This window comes from Triturus cristatus, chromosome 4_1, assembly GCF_964204655.1.
Source record: "Triturus cristatus chromosome 4_1, aTriCri1.1, whole genome shotgun sequence".
In the NCBI taxonomy this organism is placed as follows: Eukaryota; Metazoa; Chordata; class Amphibia; order Caudata; family Salamandridae; genus Triturus; species Triturus cristatus.
Genome location: NC_140585.1, coordinates 644,014,521 through 644,039,004, shown reverse-complemented (window position 1 = coordinate 644,039,004; position 24,484 = coordinate 644,014,521). Strand labels below are relative to the sequence as shown.

General features: G+C 45.6%; 1 protein-coding gene across 6 annotated transcripts in view; it reads right to left on the bottom strand.

The window, feature by feature from the left end:
- LOC146855326 (uncharacterized) overlaps positions 1-24,484 on the bottom strand; it is a 915,814-nt gene that overhangs the window by 453,701 nt on the left and 437,629 nt on the right. For all 6 annotated transcript variants that reach the window (XR_014981308.1, XM_085653035.1, XM_085653037.1 and 3 more), the window contains one exon: positions 14,391-14,543. Coding sequence is in view for 5 of the 6 variants with exons in the window: in XM_085653035.1 (XP_085509161.1) it covers positions 14,391-14,543 (153 nt within the window). In the remaining variant the exon portion in view is untranslated. The remainder of the gene's footprint in view (positions 1-14,390; positions 14,544-24,484) is intronic.

Below are 24,484 nucleotides of genomic sequence, written 5' to 3'. Positions count from 1 at the left end.
CAAAATTGTGACTTCTCACTAAACACAACCCTGATTAACAGCAGCCGCACAGAGCTTGTGAGCCATAATCACAAGCCTTGGAAGATGGGCCTCATCAACTGTAGATCCCATTGAGATCGGGAGGCTTATAGAGGAGGGAGACCTTGATGTATTGTTTCTTACCGAAACGTGGCTTAAAGAAAGCTCTACGCCAGACATTATAGTGACCCTTCCCCAGGCTATGGGATATATAGGCTTGACAGGGCGTGAAAAGCAGGAGGCGATGTGGCATCATTTACAAGCTTCTTTTGAGCTGCTCCATCAGCTCCCTCAAAATTACCAATTGTGAGGACATCAAATTTAGACTGACTCTCTCCCCCACATCCTCCTTCTCGGGCATCCTCATCTATAGTCCTCCAGGGACATGAACTTCTTTTGTAGAGTCCATACCCGATCTCCTGGCCAGCCTAATTATAGGAAAAAGCACATTCACACACTAGGTGATTATAAAATCCATTTGGACGACACAAATTACCCATCATCCAAGCAACTTTTGGCCAACCTAGAGGCAATGCAACTTACGCAGCATGTGTGTTCTGCGACGCACGAAAAAGAGCACATTCTGGACCCCATTTTTTCTAATGACCCCAGACTTCAGGCCCTCACCCCTATCCAGATTCCCTGGTCAGACCACTTCTACATTCATATCCTGTATGAGAAGGCTCCCACATTCAAGTCTACAAGTGGCAGCTCAGTCCTGGGATGTAAATGGCCAAGGCTTGCTCCAGAAACCTGGACAAGACTTTTGGAGACAACCACCCCTTTAAACACACAGGACCTCTACGAGGCACACAAGTTATGGTCAGACTAGATCACCAGCTCCGTTGATAAAAGCTTTAGGAAACCTAGACCAACAGAGCATCGGAACCATAATAGAGATGCCTGGTTCAGCCCCCAGATAGAAGCTCAACAGAAATACTGTAAAAAACTTGAGAGGATCTGGAGGAAAACCTATGACCCAGACCTCAAATCATCATATAAAGCGCCCATTCTACAATATTATGATGACATCAGGAGAGGGCAGGCAGTTTTCTTGAGAGGAGAGATTTGAAAGGTCCCCAATTCTCCCAAAGAATTGTTCAAAATAGTGAAATATCTTACCACAATTGAACCTGGTGTACACATCCCCCAACCATCAAAGGAAAGATGCAACAAATTAGCCACTTTCTTTAAGAGCAAAGGCGAAAACATCTACAACTCTCTACACTCACACTCTGGTGAGTTCCTCGAAGGGACGAAGGACTCAGCAGACAAGCCAGATTCCTTCCCCTGCCCAGAACTGCCCAAGCCTTCTCCTCCCCATCATTGCTCACTTCCCCTAAGCTGAGCAAAGAACGTGCAGGCCTCCTCCTGTGTTACACCAAATCGGGGGGCCCTATAGATCCTGCCCCCCCTCACATTCCTCTCCAGGGTGGCGATCCCATACGGGACAACTTCGCTGACCATATCACCTTATCTGTTTGGAAAAGGCCTAGTGCCCAAGGAATGCAATAGTGAAGCTCCTGTTCAAAACACCCCAACTGGACCCCACATCCATGGGAAACTCCCGGCCCATCTCACTGCTACCCATTCTGGGAAAAATTGAGGAGAAACACGTCAATAGCTCCATTTCGCAATTCCTGGAGGATAATGACATCCTGCACCAGCCTCAGATGGGGTTCTGCCCGGAACACAGTACGGAGCCTGCCCTGCTTGTGATCACAGAGAAACTAAAATCTACACTCGATCAAGGCAGAGCCGCCGCAATTCTGCTCTTAGACTTAAGAGCGGCCTTCAATACTGTAGACTACAAGATCCTTATTCACAGGCTCAAAGAGATTGGGATCAGAAAAATTGCCGACCAATGGATGGCCTCGTTCCTGGGTGACAGATTTTTCCAGTGTATGGAGGCAGGTATCCTCTCCGATAATTTCACAGCCCCATGTGGAGTACCTCAGGGCTCGTAACTGAGCCCGACCCTTTTTAACATTTACCTAAGCACTGTAGCAAACTTTGTACAGGAATTCGGCCTATCCATTGTGTCTTACGCTGACGATACTCAGCTGGTGGTCTCGGTGGTAGAAACTCCCAATTCAAACCATCTGCAACTAGTTCCATGCCTAGAAAAAATAGGAACTTGAATAGCAAAATGTAGCCTTAAATTCAACAGGGACAAAACGGAGCTTATGTTCCTAGACAATGGCCCGGGACTACATGCTGAGATCAACTGGCCAGGACAGGACAGGAAATTGGGGACCCCTCTACCCCCCCACCACTACTAAAACATCCATAAAAAACCTGGGGATGTGGTTAGGTCAAGACCTATCCATAGAAACCCATGCCCAAAAACTTCCGGCTATTTGCTTCGGCATCCTACGAATGATCCGTAAAACCCTGAGCCTAATCCCCGAAAAATCTAGAAAGACGGTGGTACAGGCTCTTGTGGTCTCGCGACTTAATTACGGCAACTCGGCTCTCTCAAATATGTCACAGACAGGCTGCAGGTGGTCCAAAACGCAGCAGCCAGAATGCTTGTCAATATTCCCAGAGACTAATCAGTTAGATCATCTCTGAAGAAGTTGCATTGGCTACCAATCCAATCCAGGGTTAAATTCAAGGCCCTCTGTTTGGCCCACAAAGCCATGCATGGGAGAGGCCCAACCATGTTAAAAAAACGTGGTCTCCCTGTATGCTCTCAGCAGGTGCCTTAGGTCAGGAGCCAGCTTCCTGATGAACACCCCGAAGATAAGGACAGCAAGATGGGGTGGAAGAGCCTTTTCCCACCTTGCCCCAACACTTTGGAATGCAATGGACCGATAACTAAGACTAATCAAGAAAGAACAGTGTTTCAGAAAAAAACTCAATACCTGGCTGTTCCCATGAGACCTCATACTATGTCTGCCCCTCTCAGCAGCGCTGGGAAGCAAGCGGGCAGCCATGCGCTTTATAAATTCCTTAAACCTAAAGTTGGCAAGTGGTTTATCTTGCTAAGACAACATGGCAGTTTAAAACTGCACACACAGGCTCTGCAATGGCAGGACTGAGACAGGTCTACACCGCTACTTAAGTGGATGGCACAATCAGTGCTACAGGCCCACTTGTGGCATTTAATTTACAGGCCCTGGGCACATGTAGTGCACTCTACTAGGGACTTATAATTACATTAAATATGCCAATTGTGGATAAGCCAATGTCACCACTTTTTAGAGAAATGTAACAAGCACTTTAGCACTGGTCTGCAGTGCTAAAGTGCGCAGAATCCTAAGGCCAGCAAAAACGAAGTCAGCAAAATCAGAAGGTCTGACTTCAAAAAGTTAGGTGAAACCACGCCACTTTATATTGTGCTTTGCTTCTGGCATCATGGAATATTAAGCCTGTGATTGGAACTCACTCCATAAGGGAATGGCATGTGGAATAGAGCGTTTATCCCAACCCACGTGGTTTCTACATAAGGGTGGGGCTTGTTTAGCAGCCCACTCTGTTGCATACATTTCCCTATCACCCCCAGGTACTATGTAGGAAATGGCTACTTGAATCACTTCCTCTCCTTGGGGTACTGCCCTAATTTAGAGTGGATGCCAGTCATCTTCTGTTGGAATTACGTTATAATTATCAGATAAATGCAGCCAGAATCCTGCTTAAATTCTGACAGTATATCCCCCTCGATTTGTATTAAAGTTATAAACTCTATTGGAAGGATTTAACATGCCAACAGATCTGATGCACTATCATTACTTCTGCTGTGCCGACTAGAAGCAATCTTACGCAAGTCCCTTTACGTAGAAGTATCCAAAGCTGGTACAACATGTTTCTTAGAAAGTCCTGCCACCTTCTTTTTAAATTGTGTTTTAGAGTCCGAACTGTTCTCTTCTCTCTTTACACTAACCTAAGTCTCTTGTTCTGAGTCACCTTTCTGCTTGCTATATTTTTCACCTCTTCAGTACTCAACCCAACCCCCACCCTTTGCGTACCATCAGAGTCCTCAAAAGAACAAGAAGAGTGGCTATGAGAGTACTGATACCGCTTTGATTTTTTCATTTAATCACATTCCCTAAAATTATAAACACACAAGCCAGATCCCTGGGTTACTGGAAATCCAGTTGTCTTTTCTCTTCTCCCTTCAGTTTCTTTTTGACCTCAGTTAAGAGGTTTTTCCTTAGTGAAGCTTTCAATCTTGTTCTTAGGTTTGAGATATGGCTTAAGGGATTGTGTACCTTAAGTATCATGGCCAACCGAGGTATAAACTTTAGAAATAATTTTTTACCAATTCCCGATCCTCAATAAGAAGTGCTACAAGACTCAAGCATATAGCTCAATGAATGCTGTTTAGGATGATTGAGGAAACTAGAAACATTTCCCATTCATTTCATGGTTAAGTCTAGAGCTGATGCAGCCCTGTTCTCATTTTAGACTTGTTTAAATACTTCTGTGAGAAGTGCTAATGGGGGTGTACCACGCATGTTGGTGTATATACATGCAAATATACTTCCCTAGGTGTTGTACTCTTCTTCAGGTGGCACCATTCCAAGGGGAAGATACATAGTCAGTATTCTAGGTTTGTCTTGAGGTATTGTGTGAGGGTAAGCCACTTCCAGCTGGTTGGTCTTGCAAGCAATCCAGAAGGCAATTTCATCACATTTTGTTGGCATCTTCCCTATGACAGCATTTGTCTGTGGACTGACTGCTTGTACAACAACATGACCCTTCACTACTTGTCTGCTAGAGCTGGTCTAGTATTCATGGTTCGTTGCACATATTGTATGAGTTTCCTGTACAAAGAGACTGAATAATTTAAGACTCCTATAATGTCAGCAAGTGGTAGGTTCTCAGGATGCGGAGATGGTGTATATCCCGCCAATACAGGCCATGTAGTTCCTTCGGTACTCAGGGGGCATATCAAACAATCCTGTGTGTGATAGTTCACCAGCAAACTAATTCTGGTGCTCTAGGTAAGTTAAAGGGATTTCCAGGTAGTGGTATGCTCTATAATGCGCATCTGGTGTTGCTGATTTATAAGCATTAAATCGGAGATATCAAGGTTATGATTTTATTCTGAACTCTAGTTTTTATACTAGGTATGCAACAGCCCTTTATAATGGAATTTGTTTTTTAGGGCATGTCAGTGTATGTGCATGCCAACATTAAACTTGCCCATGAACCACGTTTAAATACTAGGCACTATCCCTAGTGGGCCACAAGGTCTACTAAGAAGTGACTTGTTTAATATTTAAAAATAGTGTTGTTTATAGTCAAAAAGGGTTGTTTTGATAGGTTCCCCTGCAGGTTTAAAAGCTGCAGGAGTCTGCAGTCTGATGACAAGAATGTTCTGAGTTTATTGATTGTGTCTAACAGAAATATAGGAGTCATTTATTTTGGGCCTCATTTTGAAACAGGAGAGTAAGGGATAACTACCAAAAAATAGCAGCCGTCTCATATTCCTCGCTCATATTTCCCATTTAGATTGCTGGAACGATGATTTTCTTGATGGGCAAGTTGCCTCCAGGTACGCAGTTAAGAAAACCCTACAGACAGACCCAACAAAAGTGCGAATGGTATCGGAGGGGCTGTCCTTTCAAGGAAGTTTTGTATTCGGGTCTGCCATGCAAGCCATGGTGGTCATGAACAGTAAAAGACACTCTCTCACAGGTGTGGTCTGTTATAGGCCGCCGGGGGCAGCTAACGTACAACAACAGCAGGATTTGATTGATGCAATTAACAATATGGTCCTTACCCATACTAGGTTATTAGTTTTGGGAGACTTCAATTTGTGGGCAAACGGGAAAATGAATACAGCATACAACAATCTTATTCAGTCCTGTGCAAATCTGAGCCTGATACAATGGGTGTCAGAATCAACGCACAGAGACGGCCACATTCTAGATATGATATTTGCGGAGGAAGGCCTTATCATAATGGGGAAAGTGTTGCCGGTGGGCTGGTCGGACCATCATCTGGCCAGTTTTAGCGTGGCACTTATAAGTAAGATGAGGCCCTTAACCAGGGAAGAAAGGAGCTATCTGGGTAGGGACTGGAAAGGACTTCTAAGGAAGGCAAAAACGGCCCCTCTATTTCAGGCAGAGACTTTGTTTAAACCTGAGAAACAGGTAACAGAGAATTATACAGCTCTCTGTGAGCACTTAACTAGGAGAATCGACCAAATTGCCCCTCTAAAGGTTATCAGGAAAAGAGGAAGACCCTCAGCTCCATGGTACACAGAATTATAAGCTGGATTGTAAAATGGCAGAAAGACAGTGGAGAAAGAATTACGCTGAAGACGATAAAGTCAATCGGAAGCAAACCTTAATTAACTACAAAAGAGAGATAGCAACTGCCAAAGCGGAATATTTCGCCATCTCCATTCTGTGTGGCCAGTTTTTCAGTAGGGGAGTGGTGCCACCCGGCTGGAAGCAGGCAATTATAACACCGCTCCTGAAAAAACCCACACTGGACCCAGGTTGCCATAAGAACTAAAGGCCTATTTCCCTATTACCATACCCAGTTAAGATCATGGAATGTTTGGTAAGCAGGGCACTGTCCCTTTTCTTGGAGACAAATAATAAATTGGAAGATGAGCAATTTGGGTTTAGGCCTGGTCACGGAACAGAGACAGCCTTGGTGACAGTCTTGGATAATCTTCGAATGCGGGCGGACAGGGAACAATCAGCAACTTTAATATTGCTAGACCTGTCCGCCGCATTCGATACGGTCAATCACACCATTCTTCTCACAAGGCTGAAAACTCTGGGAGTGACAGGTGTGGCACTGAGCTGGATGCGCTCCTATCTATCGGATTGTCAGTTACATTCAGAATGCACCGTCATTTAGGATTTTGTGTACTATCTTTCCTACTTCTCAGATCTTTGAGACAGCAGTCAACCTTTTCCTTGTTTGATAAACAACATATTTTTTCATTTCCATAGTCACGTGACTCGGGGCGCTTTTTGACCGTGTTTTTTATGTCTGAAAACTACAAACTTTTCTATCTTTACAATCACGTGACACACGATGCTTCCGCATCCATACTTTTAATATTTTCATAATATTGCTTGTTATATACATTTTCGATAGCAGTACGCTCACTCTCTTCGTTAGACTATTTCATGAGTGGTACCAAGATTCCCCACCACCAGTCGTTACGTAGAAATCAGGTGACCCCAGACATTATATGGCGCCACACTTTCACGGCGTTTCGAATTTTGCCGGATTCACATCCGTGGCTGCACCTTACCGATCTTGTTGGATAAGCATTTACTCGGTAAGCTGCTTCTGGAATCCTGCCTTCCCGTATCATTCAGGCAGAAATTTAATTCTATGTCAGGACCGGAGGCTCCGATTATGCTTCTCATTTCTTTGCATTTTATTTCAGCAGCCAAACAAAATACTTTATTCACAAAAAACTACAAATCCCATGAGCACTCAGTGCATACAACAAGCATAGAGTGTATCATATAAAGGTCTCAACAGAGGTAACCACTTCCTCTTTCTTTGCTGCTACGCAGCCAGTTAAGTGCCTCTTACCCTTATTACTTGCATGCTTTGAGTGCGCGAGTTTCATCTGTGTTGGCTTCTTTGTGTTAAGTAACGCGTTGTAGGTATTGTCCTGGTGCTGTTATTGACTCTGCCTTAGTGCTTATTCACGTATTTCTGACTGTTTTTGCCTGTGCAGATTTGGTTACTAAGCGCAGCGGCGGCCGGCCGTTTTCAATCACGCTTCTTGCTCTCCGTGTGTTTTTCGCTGTAGCGCTTGTGACTGGGAGCGCTTCGGTCTCCCCTGCCGGGCACGTTCCGCGTCCGTTGCTATTGCCTGTGGAGAGGGAGTCAGGGGGCGAGGACTGCGCGTCGCTCGCGCAGTCCTCTTTCTGTGACTACGGGCGGCCACAATCGCGCATGCGCGGCAGCCATTTTAGGGCATATTATCACCGCATCGTGGAACGGAGATCGCGCGGCAGGAAAAAGGCGCCCTATTTGAATTCAGCTTTGGCTGGGGAGAGCAAAAGTGCCTGTTTCTTAGCCCCCAACTGACGGCTGCTGTTGCACGCTCGCAGCGGGCCGCTAAACTTGCATAGGCCTTGCCTAGAGAGGTGTGTTGGCAAGCCCTCCCTCCACATCTAAAAGGAAAGGTATTGGTTGTAATTGGCTTGCCTGGGGTTCACCTCTCCCCCGTGACTGTCCAGACCCTGGACTTTGGTTAGAGGTGTACCCCTCCTTTGCATAGACTGTCAGTTGCTTGCTTGCTGACTAGTGCTCCGCTATGGCAGAGTACATGTATGACGAAGAGTACTGTTATGAGGCTGAGCCTGGGGGTTCTTTGGAACAAGACCTGGTGGACACACTAGATGCGGGGGTCCAGAAATCAGTTAACACGGCTCTGGTCAGGGCTATTGCCCCCTTGAAGAGGCATCTCAACAAATATGCGCTGCAGTAGGGTTGGATTCCCGCTGCGCCTAGCCATCCTAAGTCTAGTGCTGCGCACAACGCAAACCCGCATAAGGCTGATTTTGCTAAGCTCATGGATTTCTGGGCTAAAGATCAGGATTCAGCCACTCAGGCCGATCCCTTTGACTCTACCGATGATGAGCCTGACAATACATCCCCAGACCAAGAATCTGATGACCAGAAAGCGGCACAGCCAGCCAAGAAAAAGAAGAAGGAACACCATCTGGAGGTCCCCTCTCAATCCAAGGTCCTAAATTTTGAACCGGCGGATATTATCCACCCTAATTTGATGGCATGGCTCCTGGCGCAAGAGGTGGCAAACTATGTGCAAGCGCACCTCCGTCAACCCTACGACAAGGACGTCAGGGCTCAACTGCGGTCCGAATGTCCTCGACCGGATCAGGCGGCGAAGGTGGCTGATACCCCCGAGGTGGACCCCACCATGCTAACTTATTGAAAGAAATACTCAAAAGATCAAAAAAATTGCATTGACTGTGCTTGGCGGTCCTGCCAAGACCAGCTGTTGGACTTGTCGGGCCCCATTACTAAGATTCTCAAAATAGGATACAGGGCCAAGGAAACCGGGGCATCCATCAATCCAGACGACCTTATCAGATGGGCAAAACGCGCCGTATGCCAGTTAGGCAACGCAAACTGTGCCATGTCTAGTGAAAGACGCCAATCCATCCTCTCAAGCTAGACCCCAAACTCGTAGAATTGTCCACTTCGGAAGCAGGGCCCATCGCTCAGGGACTCCTCTTTGGTCAACCGTTGCTGAAGGACCTTACGAAATCCGTGGCAACCTTCAGTGGTCTTGATAAGGCACAAGAGTCATTGAAACGGGCCTTCCGTCCGGTTTTCAGTAGGGCCGGACGAAATAGAGGCCGGTCATTCGGCCAAGGACACCAAGGCGCCCCAAGAGGCCAATATCAACAGCAGCGGGGAGGATATCAGGACACCAACCCCTCCTTCTACGCCTCCAGACGCGCGCGGAATCGGTTCCGCAGGGGTTGGTTCAAAGGCAATCAGGCCAACCAACCCAACTCCGGGAATGCAGGTGAGACTGGTTTTGCATTTATTTGGAGGTTTTGGGGGGACGCATTCAGTGTTTTCTTCAGGTTTGGCAAACAATCTCCTAAGATCCTTGGATCTTGGAAACCGTTCAGGGCTACAAGCTGGAGATGTACGGCACCCCCATTCAGGGCCCCTCAACCCCTCCGATATATTTTTCCCAACGCGATCAGAGTTTTATCACCAACGAGATCAATTTTCTGGTGCGGAAAGGAGCCGTTGCTCCTGCCCATCTCCATCCGCTGGGTTTTGTCAGGAACGTGTTTCTGGTCGAGAAAAAAGGGGGCGGTCCAGATTAGTCCTAAATTTAAAAGAGTTCAACGGCTGGATAGTATATCGCCACTTCAAGATGGAGGGCATCCATCTTTTACGAGATCTGCTGCAGGAAGGGGATTGGATCGTGCGTCTGGATCTCAAAGACGCGTACCTATCCATCCCTATTTAGGCCCCTCATCGTCGGTTCCTCCAATTTGTCTGGCAAGGCATGTGCTACGAGTACAAGGTCCTTCCCTTCGGGCTATCTTAGGCACCATGGTGCTTCACAAAGCTTCTCCGCCCGGTAGTGGAATCCTTGAGAACACGCGGAGTACGGCTGATCGTCTACTTAGAAGACAGCTTTATCATGGCAAGTTGTCCTCGACTGGTAGTCACTCATCTGGAATGGTCCATATCTCTCCTTCAGAGCTTGGGCTTTGTGGTGAATCCTCAGAAATCTATCTTGTCTCCCATGCAATCAATAGAATTTCTGGGATTTCAAATCGATTCGCCAAGCTGCCAGCTGTTGCTTCCATCGCAGAAAATCAGAAACATCAAGAAAGAGTTGCGGGTTATATTGAACAAGCAAGTTGTGTCGTTGAGGTCAGTGGCACGGATTGTGGGGCTATTGGCCTCCTCAATACAAGCCATTTTCCCAGGCCCTCTTCACTATCGGGCGCTCCAGCGTCTAAAGATCCAACATCTCTGCAAAGGCCACGGTTATGCAGAAAAGGTTCCTCTCTCCGAAGAGGCGAGGTGGGAGATGCTATGGTGGCTCGAGCACATGGAGCCATGGAACGGCAGAGACATATTTGGGTCCAGTCCCGAGATTGTGATCGAATCGGACGACAGCCGCTGGGGCTGGGGAGCGCGTTGCGGCTCGATATCTACTGGGGGTCGATGGTCACATCAGGAGCTCTCCTTGCACATTAACTGCTTGGAGCTGCTGGCAGGCTCTTTCGCGATCCGCAGTCTTTCGCCCCAGAGGACAGATTGTTGCATCCTCTTATGAATGGACAATATCTCGGCGGTTCGCTATGTCAACAAGCTGGGAGGAACGAAATCCAGGATTCTGGCAGATATTGGCAAAGATTTTTGGCATTATTGCCTACTTCACAGAATCTCAGTGGTGGCGGAATACCTCCCAGGAAGAAGCAACGAAGTGGCCGATTGGCACTCCTGTCCTGCTACCTTTGGGAGTTCAGCGATTGGAGGCTCCATCCTCAAGACTTTCGTGCTCAGAATCTTGTATGGGGCCCTTCTCACCTAGACCTTTTTGCCTCTCGCCTCAACCGGCAATTACCGGAGTTTTACAGTTGGCGTCCCGACCCGGAGGCGATAGCCTCGGACGCATTTCTTCAGATTTGGCCACAGACTCTGAATTACGCGTTCCCACCATTCATGTTGATTCCCAGGGTTTTGGCCCAAACCAAGCGGAGTTAGTGCTTATCACCCCGTTGTTGAGGGCTCCAGCCTGGTTCCCGACAGTTCTGGATCTGTCCTGTGCGATACCTTTTCTTCTTCCACAGAGATGGAATCTATTGTTGGAGCCTCAGAGGCTCCTCATCCATTGATAGAGTCAGGACAGCTTCCTCTAGTGGCTTGGCGAGTTACAGGGATCGCTGGGAGATCCCAGGACTTTCGAGAGACGCTCACAAGTTCATTAATGAGGCATGGTCGTCCAACACACATAAACAATACTCATCTGCTTGGAACAGATGGTGTAGCTGAGGTTCTCAACGGAACGCCGATCCCACTGCAACGACTGTCTCCATGGTAGTGAATTTCCTGGCCTCTCTGGCGGCATCTGGTTTAGCTTACAGAACTGTTAACAATTTTCGATCTGCCATTTCGGCAGGGCACGGTCTAATAGACGGTAAATCGGTTGGAGAGCATCTTTTAGTATGCAAGTTACTTAGAGGTATTAGGATGGTGAAACCTCCGCACCCTAAGTACTCGGTCCTTTGGGATGTTTCTGTGGTTTTACGGTTTTTAGAGTCTTGGCCTGCCAATAAATACCTGTCTCGAAAGCAACTTTCAGCGAAATTAGGCATGCTATTGTGTCTGGTTTCCTGCAAGAGAGTTTCAGATATCCGCGCCCTCGATCTCGCGGGACGTCGGTTTTCTCCTGAAGGCGTAACCTTTTTTATATCCAGACGGACCAAAAGTAATTCTACATCAGTATCCTATCCGGCGTTTCCGGATAATTCTAAGTTGTGTGTGGTTCAATGTTTGAAAGCGTACGAGGTAAGTACTGCTGAATTCAGATCTGACATGAATGGTCAATTGTTCATTGCTTTACAAAAGCCTTTTTGACCAGTGACCCTGGGCACCTTATCCAGGTGGGTGTGTTAGCTCATGGAAGAAGCAGGCATTGAAGTCTCAAAATTTGGCACCCATTCAGTTCGGGGTGCGATGGCATCCAAATCCTTCTCCATGGGAGTAAGCCTTGCTGATATAATGAATGCGGTTGATTGGTCAGCAGAATCTACGTTTAAGACATTTTACTATAAGCCTATATTGGATGTGGCGTCAATAGTGGTGGCTCAGCTTTGGACAAGCATAATCGGAGCCTCCGGTCCTGACATAGAATTAAAAATTTGCGAACATACGTGACAAGAATTTTCAATTCCATTAAGGAAAACGGAAGCGAGGATTATCCCACCCAGAGTTATGGTACTGTTGTTATACATTACTGTTGACAATTTCATGCATATGAAAGTTATTGCACTCTGTTACAGGTACAGATGGCAAATGAAAGATACAACGCTTCTACGTTGGTCGAGTTCAAGGGTTGATCTCTCTGGATCCATGTTGCGGTTGCCTGCCGAATGCTGGAAGTTCATGGAATCGTTTCACGTTCTGAGGATTCAAAGTTCATCCGTTTCATGTCGGAGTCGTGAAGGACTCTTTTGCCATAAGAAAAGTATCATACTAATGTTGAGACTAAGCTCGTTTTAACCATGCTGGGATTAAGCGAAGAAAGAGGAAGTGGTTACCTCTGTTGAGACCTTTATATGATACACTCTAGGGTTGTTGTAGTGCTCATGAGATTTGTAGTTTTTTGTGAATAAAGTATTTTGATTGGCTGCTGAAATAAAAAAGCAAAGAAATGAGAAGCATAATCCTCACCTCCGTTGTACTTAATAGAATTGAAAATTCTTGTCACATATGTTCGCAAATTTTTAATTGTTTATTAATTACTGCCCATTGTTGTTTAGATCACGAACAGGAGTTTACTTGAGACCAAGTTTACCAAGTCTCACATTTTAAAGTAAGTGTTTTTTGTACTTTGGTAGTTCCAACAGCGTTTCACACTGAACGCACTGCTTGTTAACATCGCACTTTACTTAATTTCTTTACAGATTCTATCTTTGATTCAGGAAATAACTTATGAGAATTACGTTGTATACTGGGTAAGCGCACTGTAGTTTAAGTTAAACCATGTGCTTCATGCATTTCACGGTGCTTGCGTTTGACTGCACTAGATTCTTTATTACCGCACATCGCAGTTGACAATCTTTACCCCGACCACGAGTGTTAAACGATGCGCCCCTTTTTCCTTTTTTCTCATTTTAATATCACATTGCTTTCAATCCTTCACTTCATGAGCATGCGGCACCTTCTCTTCTTTTTTTACTACTAGCATGAGTATACCGCACTTATTAATTCAGTGATTCAACTGAGATTAAACCCTGTGCCACAACTGATTGTTTGAATGTTTTTGAATTTTGAAGTAATGCCCCTGATGAAGGGCAGCGGCCCAAAATGCATTGGGTAACAGGATACACCATGGTTATTGCATAAGAATTATGTGTCAATAATTCTGAATCACAAAATGACTATATATACATGAAATTCAATCCAAGAACAAAGTAAATAAAGATTGACTATTGTCTTTCAACGAACATCAAACTATCATACAGTGCTCTCCGAGTGCGGCCTGATAACTTCAGCATCATTCTTAAATCAATGACAATTATACACAAGGTGGTTTGTTGCAGTACATGTCCTCATTAGCCATTAAATCAACACTCAAACTGCCAATTGCTTCCTTCGTCATGTCCCCAAAGTATGTACTGTATTTTTTGGCGACTGTGCATTCTCAACTATATCTACCAGAACATGGAACAATCTTCCTCTATTACTGTGCTCCAAAATAAATCTGGCCTGTTTTGTTTGCCATCTAAAGACTTTGTTTTTTAATCTATAACTGCTTTAGGCCCTCATTAGGTCCTCAGTATTTTTTCAGGTTATGTTTAGGGCCAAGAAGTTTTACATACGTTGAACATAAATGCCCCCTACACATGTGGGGCATTTGTTTTCTTCCAAAGACAGACCTCTGATTTGGGGGAGATGTCTGTGCTAGGAAAAACAAAATCGTGAACAGGACTGCAATGCATGCAGACCTGCCTTTGGTGTTTTTTCCCCCCAAAGTTGCTGCCAACATGGAATACGGAACTAGTTTGGGGTAAAACACAGACACTGTGCCAATATGTAAAGGCAGCAGGGTGAGTGGATGGTTGGTGCCTCTGCTACATCAGACTTACGACAGACCTCTCCCAGGGGCAAAATGAAGTCCTAACTATAAATGTAATAGACGTGCATACCTCAATTGAACAAGGCGTTCCAGAATGATGATGTGAGGATCTTGGATAAATATCATTGATGTGAGGTGGTGCATCCGGGTATAGTCTTTTAAGATGCTTTTTAAGTATTTCCTTGTTGTTAAAGCCATCAAAATTTGTCTTCCATACCAGAACCTGCAAAAGAAAGAATTACACAGCACTGAAAAACACTATTTTATTTTATTACAGGTTAAGGTGTATGCACTAAACCAAATATAAGCTGAATCTTATCCTTCCTCAATTATTTTCTTAGTTTAACATACTAACTGCCTATAGATGCATTCCAAAAACGATGAGCAAGTTGTGATCTTTTCTATATAGGTACATACAAATGTCAATAAACGTAATAATGGATTATGCACCAAATAAAATGTGCATTCTGTATGTGTAGTAACACATGGATAGTAAAATGTACGCATGAAATGCAAATTTATTTTTATTGGTTTCCCAAGAACAGCAAAATATAAGGCAAACTATGTAATTAAAAATTGTGAAAAAAAGTTGTGAAACACTTTAGCTTATTCCGTGTAATAGCACAAACAAATGATTTCAATTCCAAAAATTAGACATATGTGTGTGTTCCATAGCAAGTGATAATACAAATAAATATTTCTTTTAAAATATATGGTATTTTCAGGTATTATATGGTTAAAATCTTTACAGATGAAACGGAAGGAACACAACCACTGTAAAATGTTAAAAATAAGATTCAAAAATGGGTGATTTGGTTAGTCCTGAATTTAAAACATAGACAAATCATTATTTAAGGGGCCATCACCTCACCAACATATCAAGTCACAACCACAATTGATTCCAATAACTACTGTTTCACCAATGACCAAACGTGTATCTACAGCATGGAAATTAAACAGTTTATCTTGAAATCATACTTTACTAGCCCTCAGATGAAGCAACGCTTTTATCTAGGAATTTTGCTAGAATGCCACCGAGCTGCATGGGTGCCATAGAAGGACATGTGCATGAGGGAATCATGGACATCCTAGAGAAGCCAGTCTTTCTCAGCCAGGCGTGGCGCCCAAGGACCACTGTTGCTGAAACCGCTCTGCCAAGCAAGTCTGTTGTATCGAGTCTGCAGCGAATCGGGAACTTTGCCTCGTCTCTGCCATCAATAAAAGTTTGAGAGAGTACAGTCCGGTCCTCCTTCAAGACCTTTGGCAGAACTTGCGCAACTGTATACCACAGAGTCTGGGAATAATGGCCCAAAAGGCATGCAGTGTTCATGGACAGCAATACCAGACTGGCGGAAGAAAACCTCTTCTTCCCAAATGAATACAGCCTCTTGGTTTCCCTATCCAGGGGAGTGGTAGAGAAAGCACCTTGGAAGTTGGAAGCTTGGACCATCAAGCTCTCAGAGGTAGGGTGTTGGGTGAGGAAGTTGGGGTCAGCAGGTGCGGGGCGGTTGCCGCGGCCAATCGTCCTATTCAGAGGAGTCCCTGTGTTGGGTTTGGACCATGTATGCAAAAGGACGTCAGTGAGGGCGTCATTAAATGGGAGCAAAGATTTCAACATGGAAAACTCTGGTTGCAGCACCTCTGTCAAGAGATTAGTCTTGACTGCCACGGTGGGCAACTGAAGGTCCAGGACCTCAGCTGCACTACGCACAACAATTGCGTATGATGCTCCCTCTTCTGTAGGCACAGTAGGGCGAGAAAGGAAACCAGCCTCTGGAGAAGTATTCGGACTGCTAGCCTCACCCAGGTCCTCACAGAAGTCCACATTCTGTTCGGCTGGCATTCTAAAGGGTCCAGTGACCTCTCCCAGTCTTCCTCGAAAGCCTACCCGGTGAAAATAAGGCTCAAGGCTCTCGTCTGTGTCAGAGGGTCAGAGTCAGGGATGATGATGATGGGGACAACGCCGCCCGCGCTGGGAGCATCGGCGTCAGGACCGGCACCAAGGAAGATCGAGATGGCTTGACCAGTCCGAATCCAGGAATGGATCCGGAGGTCCCCACCAGAGCCGGGACGGGAGGGGGCCCCTTGGGACCCTGCGGGGCCCAAAGGCGCATCGTTAGGGTTAGACCGCCCAACAATGAGGAACATGGCCTCATAGAACTCTTTTAGCTGGGTGGGGTTCGCTCTGGCCTTTGGAAATATAGGAGTCCGCCCAAGCAGAGGTTCCAGAGAATGAGGTATAGAACGCTGAGGCTCCCTCGTCTCATCAGCCAACGGACGAGGAGAAGTCGAAAAACGCTCTGACTTCTTACTCTACTTCTTATGCCTCCTACCTGAATGTCCAGATGACTACAAGCTCGTCAAAGAAGACTTTGGGCTCCACAAATGAACCCGGGACCTTTCACTCGACCGGGATCTCAACCGCCATGCAGTTGCCTGCTGGGCCACTAGCAGATTTATGGAACGCTCCCTAAAAACATTCAGAGCCATTTCCCAGCTATCGAAACACGCCTTGGTGTCGTGGTTGCGCTCCATACACCAAAGGCAAACAAGGTGCAGGCCCGTCGCTGACATCGGCCGGTGACAGGCACCGCAGGGCTTAAAACCAGACTTGCGTAAGGACATCTTTGACACACCAGAAGGGAAACCGGGGATGTGGGAACATCGTTGGTCCACTTCCACTCGGGCCATTGGGCGACGGGTGCACATGTGTCTTGAGCCGTCCGGTCGGGAGGAGGGCTGCACAAAGAGGTTGCAGACCGCGTCAAGGACTCCTCTCCTGGCAAACCCAAGGTGGGCTTCTACTCTGGAGGGCTTGGGGACCACGCTGGCGCTGTTGGCCCACTTCAACTAGGACTTGAAGCGACAGGTGCAGTGGTGCTGACTGGTGTCGGATTTATGTGGTCCGGCCCCCTCACAGTTCTTTCCTTGGTACCTGCAGGGTGCAGGGAAGCAGCTCTGCTGCTCCCCAGGTGTTCCCGGGTCTTGGCAGAAGCACTGGAAGCCCTCCCAGGCTTTTGGAGGCACAGCAGCTTACAGGATGAGTCGAGTTTGGAGCAATCGTCGGAAACAGCGAACAGGCCGGCAGTTGCTTCTTCCACAGTTCTTGCTTTTTGGAGCTCTTCCTCTTCTTTTAAACCGGCATGATATGATTTCATGGTGCCAGGTGATCCCCTAAATACTAGAATTGGGGTGCTATGGCAGTGTAGGTTAGTAGCCAATGGGCTACTGACACCTGTGGTCACTACATCCCCTACATGACCACTTCCTGTGTGAAGTGGACATAACCCTGTCCCAGAGTTCCTAAGCATGGGATTACAAAGATGGCAGACTTCTGATTTTCGTCTTCACTTCCGGTAGCCCATCATAGGGGTGGAGCTAGCCTGAAGGTGAGCAAGCCTCTCCGACTACTAATTTTCCCACCTGTCCAGGTGCCAAATGGGCCCTGGACAGTGGGATCGGTATACTCTCCTGTGAGGGAAGCCAGATTCGCATACCAAAGGCGATGGGATCTTTGAAGCTGCCTGCCTTGGAATGGTAACTTCCAGGTGATTCTGTGGGAGTGGGTGTAAACACCCTCTGCGTGAGTAGGCTTTTGTGCCTGATCTCCTGAGAGAAAAGGCCCTCACCTTCAAGGGTCAGAAACGTGTCTGTGGTGGCAGGTTGGCTATGAGAAGTCAGTCAGCACACTAGTAGTAGTTAGGTTTTCAGGGGGTACCTCTAAGGCAGCGTTTTTCAACCTTTTTTGGGCAAAGGCACACTTGTTTCATGAAAAAAATCACGAGGCACACCACCATTAGAAAATGTTAAAAAATTTAACTCTGTGCCTATATTGACTATATATAAAGTAATTCTCTTGAATAGGAATCAAATAAACACAAAGAAAGTATTTTATAATTACTTTATTATGAAATGGTAAGTAAACAGAAATATGAAAAATTATAAAACACTGGTCTTATTGATCAGTGCGCAACCTGGGCCTGTTTGGCTGAACACAAAGCTGATATTCTGGCTGGAATCGAAGAAAGACACACACGTAGCTCTTCGTCAACAGCTCTCAGTCTCTCTCTGTATTTAGTTTTTATAGCAATCATGCTTGAAAAGCTCATCTCACACAGATATGTAGTGGAAAATGGGAGCAATGTCAAAATAGCTTTGTTTGCCAGAAGGGGGAACTCCTTGGCAGTATCCAACCAAAAACTATCCAAAGGTAGATCAGCAAATCTTAGCTTGAAACCACGATTTTGCCTCAGTTCAGTTAGTTCCTCCTGCTCCTGTAAAGTCATGTCCTTTCCACCAACTGATGCTGAGCTAAAAGGGTCCCTAACCCAGTCAAGGCATTCAGTGGAGACTGAAGAGAAATAAAATGACAACCTCTCCTCGAGAGTTTTTAAATGTTTAACTATTATCTCACACAGTGGAGCAGTGTGAACACCTTGCCATTGCTTGGTGAGTGTGAACATTTCAAGATTGCCACTTTCCACGTGTTGATGCCAGAGTTGCACCTTTGAACGGAATCCATTTATTTTATCTGTACTTGTAAGCAGGTTTTCATTTCGGCCTTGCATTCGTGTGTTCAGTTCATTCAGATGATGAAATATATCTGCCAGGAATGCCAGCCTTGCACACCACTCATCACTTGCAAGCAGCTTTGCGTAATCTGGCCTCTCATTTGTCAGAAACACTTTAAGTTCCTCCCGCAGCTCATACACACGAACCAAGACCTTGCCACGCGACAACCACCGGACCTCCGTATGAAACAGCAAGGTTTTATGCTTCGCTCCCATCTCCTCACACAAAGCTGCAAATATGCAACTTTTCAGGGGTCGTGACTTTACAAAGTTTACCATGCGCACAACATCATCCAACACATGAACTAGGTCTGCTGGTAAAGTCTTGGCTACGAGGGCCTCACGGTGTAAAAAACAATGCGTAACAATCACATCTGGATTTCTTTCCTTCACTCTGCTTACAAAGCCTTTGGTGCGCCCGACCATGGCTGCAGCTCCATCGGTGCAGACACTTGTGCAGTTTTCCCACTTAAGTCCTCCTTGTTCAAGGTATGCTGATGTGACACGAAAAATTTCTTCTCCTGTTGTTTTTTCTGGCAATGCCTTGCAAAAAAAGAAGTTTTCTCTAATTGCATCACCATCAACAAAACGCACATTGGCCAAGAGTTGAGCATGTCCACTGATATCAGTAGACTCGTCAAGTTGCAATGCAAATTTCTCACTGATACGGATCTTTTCCAAAACCACACTTTCGATGTCTGCAGACATGTCATTAATACGTCTGGAAATTGTGTTGTCTGAGAGAGGGACTTTGGCTATTTCCTTAGCTGCTTCAGGTCCGAGCATCTCCTCTACAATAGCTTTGCAGGCGGGAAGTATTAATGTCTCTGCCACAGTGTGCGACTTTTTTGACTTGGCTATAAGTTCAGCAACTTGATAGCTAGCTTTAAGAGCTCTTTCATTTACCTTTGTGGTTTTTCTCATGAAAGTTGCCTGTTTCTCCGTGTTTTCACGCAGGCGAACAAAATAGTCCGCATTCTTGTTTTGAAGCGAAGGGTGTTTCGTTTGGAGATGGCGTTTAAGTTTGCTTGGGACCATAGCACTGTTAGCTAGCTTTTCACCACACACCACGCACAGTGGAGTTGGTTTGTTTGCATCTCCGGTGACAGTAAATCCAAATGAAATATAGCTTTCGCTATATTGCCTTGTGCCAGAGAATTTGCTTGAGCTAACCATCTTTGCTTTCTTTTGATCCCCACTCATACTTGGGCTCTCATCTGGCTCCAAATTTTGTTCAGAGTCCAGTTGTTTCCTTTTCAAAAACGTGTCCATCACTGCAGTATCTCACTGTCACTCAGTACTAGGCATACACAAGGACGCTGCACCTGCAAGTTACCTATAAAAGAAATTTAAGATTTGTATCTATAAGGAGCAAATTGTGACTGGATGGTTTCTCAGAGAGAGCCCTTGATGCCAAGTACAAAGCTAACCCAGAGAGTAAAGTATTCATAAAAGCTGTAATAAGGTGTTATCACTGTCTTAAATAAAGCAAAAAGGGAGCTAGGATAATCTCTAAGGCTTAAGCACAGCTAAAAGGGACAAAAGAACATGAAAGTGAACGAAATTACAAGCCATGGGACCTTTCTCAGTACTTTTATTTCCCCCTCGTTGGAAGGCAACATTTCCAAATCATGTGAATGTGAACAAATGAAGGAGCAGCTGTAGAGTCGAGCCTGCATGTGGATTATTATGTAAAATGTCTTAATGTTTTAATAAACACACTCCGAATTCAATAATTTTCAGCGCTGTAGGAGATCGCCCGGGGCCAAGTGTCGTCTACAATGCAACAGTAGGGCCGATATCCTTCCCTTGATTAAAAGAATGTAAGAAATGAATAGAGCATCAGATAAGAGAACTGGCACCGAGGTGCAGAGTGCGCGCACACAATGCATTCACTTTCACACGTGCTCTTCTGCTGCAGCCTGAGTCAGGAACGAGGAATGTGCAGAGTTGTGTTTTGGGAGACTGCCTCGGGTTTTGTGGCGCAGGTGCAGAGATCTGAATATCCACAGAAGTCAGCCTGGTGTTATTGAGCTGTTCAATGTAGCGTTGCAAGAGAGAAACAAAGAACCCCTGGTATAAAGTCTGTGAGTCTTATGGAATGACTCACAATCAGTTTATATAACTTTATATAACTTCGACACCTCGTCAGGGGTCTAAGCGCTATATAAATGCATTTAAACATTTCTAAACATTGCAAACAACGGGTGTGTGTGCTAGAGAGGTTGCGTGCCATTATTAAAGTTGTACTTCTGCCTTGGTGTCAATTTGTGATCTGTGGGCCTTCCTCTTATTATATCTTCCTGTGCCATTCACTTCAGTGCTAGGGTTACCACCGCCCTCATTAAAAAGTACAAACCATATGTTTACATTTTGCTATGCTGGAAGGGCCAAGAAGAATATTCAACTGTGGAAAATCCTCAGTATACTTTTGTAATGTGGCAATAATCCCTCTGTTTGCTTTAACAATCAGAGATGATTTATATTCATACAGCTGTCAAATACCGCTAAGTGTTTTTCTCATCAATTGAAATGGAAAAATATACATGACTTCGCCGCTTTTCCCAATATTGTTACTGGCACGAACATGAAAGTATTGGCCAAACCAGCAAAATACCAGCGGAGAGCTCAAATACCACCCGTTTAATGTCAGGTGACCACCATGACAAGTCTGAGAGGTTGAGAACTAGATATGTTACGACGTTACGTCACCGTCTTAAGTTTCAAAGGCAGCACAACTAGCTAATTCTGGGTACAAACTCCCTCCACCACAATCCGTGCTGGCATGCCAAGTTTACACGAACTTACGTCAAGAGTGAATGCGGGTTTCTATGCTGCAACTAGACTAGAGACGAAGCGGCACAGTGCTCACACCCAACAACCAGATGCCAGCAGCGGGGGCCAGCTCATATCTCCCTTCATACAAGAGGCTGCCTAGGACTAGAGGTGAAAGGCATGAAACCCAAATACAATGAGGGTGCAAATGAGTGAGACTCACCTCACGCTGCACCTGCGGCCTGGTCTGGATCCGGATGCGGTCTCTCTGAGTCTGCAGTGCCGACTCCCGCCGAGTCCTGGTCTCCGTCCGTCTCCTCCTGCTCCGGTCCTCCTGGGAGTCCTGGTGACTCGAGTCGCGACGTCTTCTTCTCTCCGCCTTCTCTCCGCTGCTGCGCACACTGCGCTCGGGCGGGAAGGAAGTCGGGAGATACTGCTCTGTGATAGGTCCAGGCTGGAGTCTGGACCAATCACAGCCCGGACAGGAGCGCCAATCAAAAACCCCACCCCCCCCCCCATACCCAGGATACAGTCCGGCACCGCCCGGCCTAGTGGGGGAAAATTTGACATTTTTAAAAAAAAATCTTTCGATTGCTTCCATTTTTCCCACGTTTTCCCACGGCACACCAGGCAACATCTCGCGGCTCACTAGTGTGCCGCGGAACAGTGGTTGAAAAACGCTGCTCTAAGGTGCCCTCTGGGAGCATGTATTAATAAATCCATCACTGGAATCAATGTGGGTTTAGTAATAAGAGATGTTTGATACTAAACATCTCTAGCTTCAGTGAAGCCATCATGAAGCTGGGGAACTCGCTTCTGACCAGTGTCTAGCACGTCTACTTAAAATGGCTTCCCTGGTCACTTGTACTGGTAGTAATTGAACTGTAATATAATGCACCATGCCTTAGGCCTGCTGTAGGGATGACGTACAAATATTACATGCAGTGTTAGGGGACATGGCACACAGGTGTGTTGCATGTTGTTTTTTCACTTTTTAGTGCACCTTGTCATGCGGCCTGCTGAGGTAGTCTGTATGAGTTTGGTGCTGGGTCGCTTACAGTGGCACACGATATGCTTCAGCTCTTATAGACCCTATTTAGTATCTATACCATAGGAACCAGAGGTACCGCTTACTAGGGACTTACAGAGCTGCTATAGGCCTGGTCACTTGGGTATCAAATGACCAGTTGTCTTGTTTTTGGGGAAAACACTGACACTGGGGACCTGTTTAACAGGAACCCAGTGCACTTCAGTCAAAGGTGCATCAAATACTAGGCAAAAGCTAGGGGGACTACTGATACACTTCAATTGGCTGAGGAGGATGCCGTGCTGCACGACAGGCCATCTAACTCCAAGGACACCAATTGAAGTGTATCCGGCGAGGTGGCTAATTCCCCTTCAATAGGTCCTTTCCTATTGACATTACAAATAAGGATCTTCAAAAGTCCAGGATTACATACTTATGGTGACTTGTTTTTTCTATGACCAATAGAGGACCTCTGTTCTTTAGTACATCGCCAGAACAGTGGCTATCCATTCTGACATCACTTGACGAAACGCGTTAACTGGTGTTTATAATGAATACTGAATAAAGGAAGAAAACACAATTGGATCGTGCTATATTTTGTGAAGCCTTAATTGTGAAATAATTTATTGTAACTCAGTATTTTTCTGTGTCCCATGTGGTGCAACTTTGTTCTTTGCTTTGGTACATTATATATCCCTAGTGAGGGAGGCATCTTTGGGCAGAAGGTGCATACAAAGAAGTGCACACAAAGATATTGTCCAATAAGAAAACAGACTGGGTTATTAACGGTGAGGGTGCTGTGATAGTGCTTTAGGTCCACTGCCCATTTTGTTTGTCTTTTCATTCAGTGCACTGTCTGCTTACAGTCAAAGCACCAAGCTTCTTTGGGATCCCAAGCCTTACCCTGGTACCCAGTTTTGTTTTGTGAAGTATCTCTGGGTCTACCCTCGGTGTATTGTAGTGTACCAAAAAAGCCACCTCAGTGCCCAGAACCCCAAGTCTGACTAGCATTAGTGTCTCATTCGTTCTCCGTACTACAACGAAGCTACCAATGATTAGACAACCTAGAACATGCGACTTAGTAAACTCTCAGAAATAGTGGGAAACAAGAACACTCTTTCGTTCACACTCGTGCTGTCCACAACGTGTGTAAACAGAGACACTGTATAGTTTAAAATGTTTATTTTTAACTAACGTGCTCTAAGATGCAGTACTCTAGCCAACACGAGCAGCATAATGCATAAAAACAATATAATTAGCATTATTACAATTCCATAAAGCACAAAAGAGGAAATCATATTATAATGACAGTGGAAACAGAACCTTAGCTCCTTTTACCACCCTCCCTGTGCTCATGAGCAGGTTTAGAATAATTATCGAAGACCTCTGGGCTTTGTCAGCGAGACCCCATACATACGAGATCAGATGTATGGAATTATATCACAGGACCAGCACAGCTCTTTTATGATGGAAAGGTTTTATCCAAGTGCTCTTGCATGCATGTAATGCCATATTAAAAGCACCCGAGTTGGGCCGCTGTGCTTCATGTTATGTCTATGTGCGTGGGACTGGCCAAAGTGAATCAACAGCATACATTGTTATTCGACCTTGAACAGGCTGTACAGACAGAGATTGCGGTGCCCCGCGGGATATGTGAAAGGTAGACAGTTCTCATGTGAAGCAGTTTCAGCAAAGTATTTCACGAGAACAGAGCCCTGTAGTGTTGTGTTCAAAAGAGGCAGAATGGCAGCCAAGCGTATACTACTCATGCTAACTTAGCAATGCCTGCTG